At 42.4% G+C, this 7,220-nt stretch overlaps 1 protein-coding gene across 1 annotated transcript in view; it reads right to left on the bottom strand.

Moving 5' to 3' along the window:
- LOC119316133 (CLIP-associated protein-like) overlaps positions 1 to 2,981 on the bottom strand; it is an 8,493-nt gene extending 5,512 nt beyond the window's left edge. The window contains exons 1-8 of the mRNA XM_037590486.1: positions 2,697 to 2,981; positions 2,162 to 2,327; positions 1,378 to 1,539; positions 1,174 to 1,271; positions 873 to 947; positions 709 to 777; positions 549 to 634; positions 357 to 474 (exon numbers count right to left, since the gene is read on the bottom strand). Coding sequence (XP_037446383.1) covers positions 357 to 474; positions 549 to 634; positions 709 to 777; positions 873 to 947; positions 1,174 to 1,271; positions 1,378 to 1,539; positions 2,162 to 2,327; positions 2,697 to 2,981 — 1,059 coding nt within the window. The remainder of the gene's footprint in view (positions 1 to 356; positions 475 to 548; positions 635 to 708; positions 778 to 872; positions 948 to 1,173; positions 1,272 to 1,377; positions 1,540 to 2,161; positions 2,328 to 2,696) is intronic.
- Between the last annotated feature and the right edge of the window lie 4,239 nt (positions 2,982 to 7,220).

Raw genomic sequence — 7,220 nt, 5'->3', positions numbered from 1 at the left:
TTTTAGATCCTGATTTTTGTAATTTGGGGGTGAAGTGGCTAAAACGGAGTACTGATGGGGGTTGTCTATAATTACTTTTTTTTTCTTTTATTCATTTCAGCAAGTGCATGTTTTCTACATATAATATCAAAGCTACTAAGGGCAGAACTGATGATACTAGGATAACTAACACAAAAAATTATTCAACTAGGTAACCAAAAATTATTGGCAAAAGATTTGCTTGTAGCCAGTGTCAAACTTGTCCTAGATACATTGCCAGGAAACAACTAAAAGGCAAAGATAAGAAAGAAATTTAAATTTCATTTCACACTCCTCAATAAATAAATATGAATGGAGAGTTGAAGACATGCAAATACCTCACTAGTTGCATCTCCTATGCAACACTTTATGAGTTCTTCATACAGATTCGCTGATCTCTGTAGTTCGGGAGTATCAACCCAATACTCTAGCATCAGTATTGCATACTCACAACACCTGCAACAGTAACACATTCTTTAGCATTCATCCAAGATCAATGTATATCACCCATCCTGGTGCCTTTCTGTTACCTGCCACGAAGAACTGCGCTTCTGTCATTTTTTGCGAATTCAATAATTCTTGGTAGAATGCGAGCTACTTTGCAGTTTCGTAGCATCTGTAGAGTCGTAGAGACAACATTGTACATCAAGCATGTTACAATCAAATGTAAAAAAACACTTGTGTATGTACCTCTTTTATACAATTATCAGCCGACTCGGCAATTACAAGAACGGTGATCACGACATTCTTAAGAAGGGCCTGGAGATATCAGATGGCAACGTGGTCTCTTCAGATACAACAAGATAGTCATAGATATAGGATGCACAAACTAAAAGAAATCAACAACAACATACCGGAATAAGCAATTCAGCACATGGTTCGAAGTCACGCAGTAGCTCCTTTGATAGGAAAATTAGCAAATGGCATGCCTAGAAATATCAAAAATAAGTGCTTCAGTGGGTGTGCAAACAAATGGTACAAAATGTGACGAGTTCCATAGCTCATAAGGGCATAGAAGCTAGATGATTACACATAATATATCATTTTTTTTCACACTACTTTACTGTTTGCTCTGCTAATTTTGTGGCAACTAAGTTTGATCTGCAGTACACACTTGTTGCATTCACTTCAACAGAATAGTGAAATAAGTCAAACCTGCTTTACAACACTAGATCTCCTGTCCAGAAGCTGGGTTATAAGAGGGGCCACGAGTTGCTTTAGAAGCGTGGGGAAGGCTGAATAATCCGCGGCACCTGTAATAGAGGCAAAAGAAATGCCCTCAGAAGATCTGGCTTACTTCAGAAAGTTAACTGTCTAATGTGCACAGTGAAGCCAACATAAACAAGAAGGAATTAGCACCTCCAAGAACTATGCCTTCAACTCTTTGCATCGCAGTTATCCGGATTAACCACTCATTATCTGGCTGTAAAGTAGACATTACTTTTCCCATTTCCTTTATCAGATCTTTTTCAGAGAATACTTTTATAGGTTCAACTGATTTCCTTGTAATATCTTCTTCCCCTGCATAGAGTACGACGGATAGATCAAATACCATAAGATATAGATACCGTAAGATTAAAAATAGTGTAAACAAAGCATAGCACAAGAGGAAAGACATTCATAATTAACGAACAATAAGTCATCAAACATCATATTCTTGGCCTTAAAATTTCCAATACCAACATTGCTTGCCACTGAGTACTGCCAGTTAGTTGGATGTTAGTTATTTGTTGTAGTAGTATAGTAATCAGGTTGACCCGCTGCGAATACAGATCTATGAGCATTGGCCAGTAAGTATCATACAATGGTCAACCGGTATGAATAGACAGATGGTCAACCGGCCTTAACAATAAAATTCATTATAAACTGAGGCATCTCTTCAGAAACAGTCTCTGATTCAAATATGATGTCATGAACATTTTTGTTATCTACCTCAGTGGTATCGAATTATGTAGGTTAAATTATTACGGAAATGGTAAATTACATAGTATAATGTTTAACAAAATGAGCATGTTTTAGTTTTTTATAATGGGTTTGGTATGAAAGGTTCTTGTTGGATAAAAACACAATAATCCTACTATATACACGCTCTACAATTCTTGACCTGGTTAATTGGGTGCTTGACGAGAAGTAAAGTCTATACCTGCTAGAAGGGACATATCTCTTGTGCTGATCCTTTGTTTCGAACTTTTCTTTACTTGATTGGTACCAAAAGATTCAGCTTCGGTTGTTGTACAACTAGTGCGGTGGACATCTGGTATGCTAGAACCTGTTTCTATATTTTCTGACCTTGCATTCATCTCCTTCATCTGCAACATCACAAGCAAACTAGTCAGGTTTTTTGTTTTGAAGTTATTATAGTATAAGTGATATTGCTTCATCTAATTAGTCTCGGAACAACACACAGCTTTCTATAAAATTGGGATAAATTGGATAAGTATTCTTTTATTCAATTATGCAGGCATTTGGCCCAGACCTTTGATTGGAGATATGTTAATTAAGTACTCGAGCTACATATGGCCCCACATCCATGTGTGCTCCTTTTAAATTAGCTGAAAGCCTGAAACTCAACTACTACTGACGCGAAATACCCCGATAATAATCGTGCAATAACACGGCGACAAGAGCTAAACCCTGGAGGAGAAGGAATGGAAATCAGAACCCCGATAGGCCAATACCTCCATGAGCAGCACGAGGAACCTCCTGGAGGCCTCCCGCACGGCCGCGTCGCCGTCCCCGAGCCGCCCGACGACCAGCGGCGTGAGCTCGTCGACGTGGCGCCGCATCGCGTCCCCTCCAGCGGCGCACAGCGCGTCGAGCGCCGAGCACGCTGCCCCGGCGTCTCCGCAGCCGAGGAGGCCCGCGCAGCACTCGGCGAGGGCGGCGGCTTCGGTTGCTGAGATCCCCGCACCCGGCCCGGGCGCTAGCTCCCGCAGCCTCGCCGCCGCAGCGGAGGACGCCATCCCACCGGCGCGTGGGTTTGGTGCCTGCTGGGTGTGCGAGGCGATTGAAATGGTGGGAACGAACTGAGGCGAGAGAGAGAACTGAACGAGGTTTGACATGGGAGTGATGATGGTTTTGTAGGCGCTGGTTTCGCGGTCTAAACTGTGATTTTGACCAGGTTGCGTCTGTTGGGTTGGAGGTTGACACTTCAAAATATTCATATTCTGTCGATCAATGTTTAGAATGAAGTCCCAGTGATTCTTTTGCACTGCATTTTGAATAAAACCTCATTTCTATTCAAAACCTAGCTAAAATGTTTTTTCGCGTCCAATCGAGCAAATACAGGTACAGATTCAATTACAGCGGATTCGAGTGGGCATGCCATTGCGACCCGTGTTCTTTATACAAGCATAGAGGCTCTATTTTTTGTTCATCTCAATGGCGCCTCCCAATGACATACTACTTCATTTTCGGTTTAAAAGGGCCATGTGTACGGAAATCCATTTCGGCTCTCGGGAGCACGTGCTCCTGCGCGCAAAAATAATTTTTGAATTGTCAAAAAAAAAACCAACAGTTTTTTTTATGTATTCATAGATACATACAAATGCTACCTACAAAGTTTTAGGCAAAAAGGTAAAACATTTTGTCCTGTTCAAAAGAAAAAACAAATTAAACATCAAATGTTACCCAAAATGTCACCCTCAATTTTTTTTCGCCCAAGAAAAACTACTGCTCTGTTTTTGCATGAAAATTGTCAAGCATTCTTGCAACACTAACACGAACATCCACAAAAAAAATCATATTTTTTTAATATTTTACTTTTTTTGAGTTACTGTTCATCAGGAGCAAACTTACATTGGTTGAATTGTGGATCTAAGGATACACGTGAGCCTTTTAAACTAGACTAGAAAGGAGGGAGAACTACATTATCCAAGAATTAGCACATCCTCAGCGTGCCACACCTTTCGATCGTCTCTAGTCCTCCTCCATCCACCACAAAAGATTGAGAAGTTATCACCGCCCAACACACTTGCCTCGATACCCAAATGACCAATCTATGCTCAACAGCCTTCTCTCTTGTCCTACATTCATCGTCGATGTTTTTTATGTATGATTCTTCTATATTTATCCTGTATCCGTGGTTGTTGCTTAGTTGTTAGATTTGCCAGCACCTCACACCTATAACCCTACATTACGAACCATGGAACCAAACTTGTTGCGACGTTCGTTCAACAAAGGAACATTGTAACCAAAATATACTTATCGCGGTAATTGATGTGCACAGTTCCCTTCGTTTCTAATGGTATGAGGCGACTTAGAAGACAAACCGCCACTCCCTTCCTTTGTCGTTGATGCTGCTAGCCCCTTCCTCCTCCATTTCCTTCTCCAGTGACTAAACGGGTTGGGGACCCCAACAGTTCAGCTCCGACCTGTAGATAGGGTAGGCCTCGTCCGTGGGACGGCGTTGCTTCTGGCGGTGATAGCGGCGGCACATCCAAGAAAAATTACCAGGCTCCTGTCCCGTCTTGATGGCATCGATGGCAGTGTCAGACCCAGTGGGCTTGGTCTCCCATCAACCCTTCTAGTCGGAGGTTTTAGGTCCGGTTTACTGGTTGTTATCATCTTGGTAGTGCCACAAGTGGGTGAGAGAGGGGCCGGAGGTTCCAAATCCTTGCTTGAGGATTGACGGCGACGGATGGCACTCTATGTTGACAGTTGAAGGTGGCTATGGCCTCCAGGACACGAGGAGTGTCGAATGATCTCCATTCGACGCCCCACATCGACAAAGACCTTGCCGATGACGGGCTTTTTCCTCAACTCAAAACGCCCTTTTGGGATATAGCTCTCCTCCGAATCCGAAGAAGGTTAGTGGCGGCGATGACACTTTCATGATTACCTCCATACTCCCTTCTCATTTATTATCTTGGAGGGGTTTAGGCAAAGTTCTATGGACATATTTATCATCCTTCTCGCCAACTCCACATGCGTGCATTATATTTACAGCATTTGGGATTAATGATACACGTGGTTATCTTAAAAACTAAAGTATGATCATAAAACTATTTTTTAGTATTGGACAACCTAACTTTTTTTTAAGAAAACATACCCAACGAGCATATTAGATCTGATAAATATCAAGGAAAACAATAGCCAGTACAAGTGACAAGCAACTGGACGCACAACGACCAATACAAAATAAAATTGCATTAAAAATCATATTAGCCTTCTTCATCCTTCAATTGTACGCCGCCCGTTGGAGATTCAAAATTACAATGATCTAATAGTAAAGGAAAGGGACATCTACAAGCGTCCTCACCATACCAGACTTCAAAGACCGCAAGGGCTATCCCCCTTTACGATGAGATCTAGAAATCGTTGAAGCAACATCAGTTGGAGTATCACCCCATGCCATACATGCTTGCAATCCATCACCATCAATTCAGAGGGTTTGGGAAACCGGACCAAAGCACAGAACAACATGAAGAAGATGTTATAGTGGCCGCGCCATTAGTCAACACCAAAGACACACCAACTGCCAAGATCTGAAGGGAGCCAACATATCTGAAGACACAAACTCTCATAGGCCCTTCGTCGGTGCTGGATTGAACGACGCCGAGGTAGGAAATGACCGAAGAGACCTATGGCAGACTTAATTTATACTCCACTACCTCTCTCCTACTACTACCTATACGTTATATATGAAATGCCGGTCAAAATGAATGTCAATTCGACCAACCCCTGGCTGTTGCAGCATCGTTGTTGTGACAAGACGAACTCATGTCCTCGAGACTATTCTTAGTTATCTACGGACCAATATGTACGTCATTTCAACAACGCGTGTACGCTGGGTTGTTCGTTCTTTGTCTTGTTGTGCGAAGTTTGTTTGTAATGGAAACGTGTCATACGTTCGCGACTGAATAAACAACAGGAGGTTTAATTAGCTACAGCAAATTTCGCCGGGGAAACATATAGGTTGCACTCTATGCATGATTGCTTCACTGTTTCTTTCAGAGAGGACGTGTCTTATCGTACGTCCTTCGTGCAGAATGGCGTTTTGCATTAGTTCGCCCGTCACAAGCAGTGAGACTAACCATTTTTACTCTCTTATTTGTTACTCTCCTTTCTAAATATAAGCCCTTTTAGAGATTTCAACACGGACTACATATAAATGTATATAGACATATTTTAGATTGTATATTCACTTATTTTGCTCTGTACGTAGTCCATATTGAAATCTCCAAAGGGGCTTATATTGAGAAATGGAGGGAGTATATTACTTAGAGGGGAGGTGCATTGTAGTTTTAAAACTTTGTGAGTGCAGACTGCAGTGTAGTATTATATATTTTTGGCGACTTAAAAATAGTACAATATTCCCTGAAAATAATGTGCTAGGTTAATTAGCTGGCTCCACGTGACTTGAAGGCATCAATTAATCTAGCTAGATATTTTCAGAAGTAACCCTAATTAGGTAAGCTTTAATCACCAGTGGTAGAAGTAGAACTGAATGCATGTATACCATCTCTGAAAGAGCCGGGCACACAGCGCTACATGCCAGAGATTAGAGAACAGACAGACTCCATGTCTGTATGAAGTATGAACCATCAAACCACACACCAGCTAGATTGCTTGGTAAGATTGCCATGCATGATTACAAATGCATGGAGAGATTTCTCTTGACTCTTATGCGGTGGACGGTGGTTAGAAGCCAACGAACGATCGGGTCAGTGAAGGCCGGTTATGAAACAAGTAGTAGAAACAACGACGACGACGACCGCTCGGAACGTCGTCGTCTAACAAAATGCAAAGCCAGCAGCGTTGATCTTGACTCTCTCACGCACCCCTAAGATCCGAAAATCTTTCCCCCTGTCTCGATACAAGCCAGGCTCAGCTGCCCTCAATAAAAATGGCTCGACGGAGTAGACCAACCGGCCCCCAACGGGAACAGGCTGCGGTATTCGTACCGTACTCGGAGGTAGCCATACGACCGAACGGACGGTGCAGAGCTTAAACAAGAATGAGGGAGTCCAAATCAAACCACGACTACATATGTTATGCTTTGTTTAAGTTGTATTCTCGAGATGCGGTGTACATACTGTGGCAGGATTAGGACATGCACTGGACGAACGACGCGCCAACTGATCACCAACTAACTTTCTCTGCGACTGTGTTAGGTGGGCTATACGTACACGCCTGGGCATTTAGGCTTTACAACCATTTGGTGTGTACGTACATGGCTGTAGAATACTCATAGCATCCAT

Source organism: Triticum dicoccoides, chromosome 6A (genome assembly GCF_002162155.2).
Source record: "Triticum dicoccoides isolate Atlit2015 ecotype Zavitan chromosome 6A, WEW_v2.0, whole genome shotgun sequence".
Classification (NCBI taxonomy): Eukaryota; Viridiplantae; Streptophyta; class Magnoliopsida; order Poales; family Poaceae; genus Triticum; species Triticum dicoccoides.
This window is presented reverse-complemented; position numbering and strand designations above follow the sequence as displayed.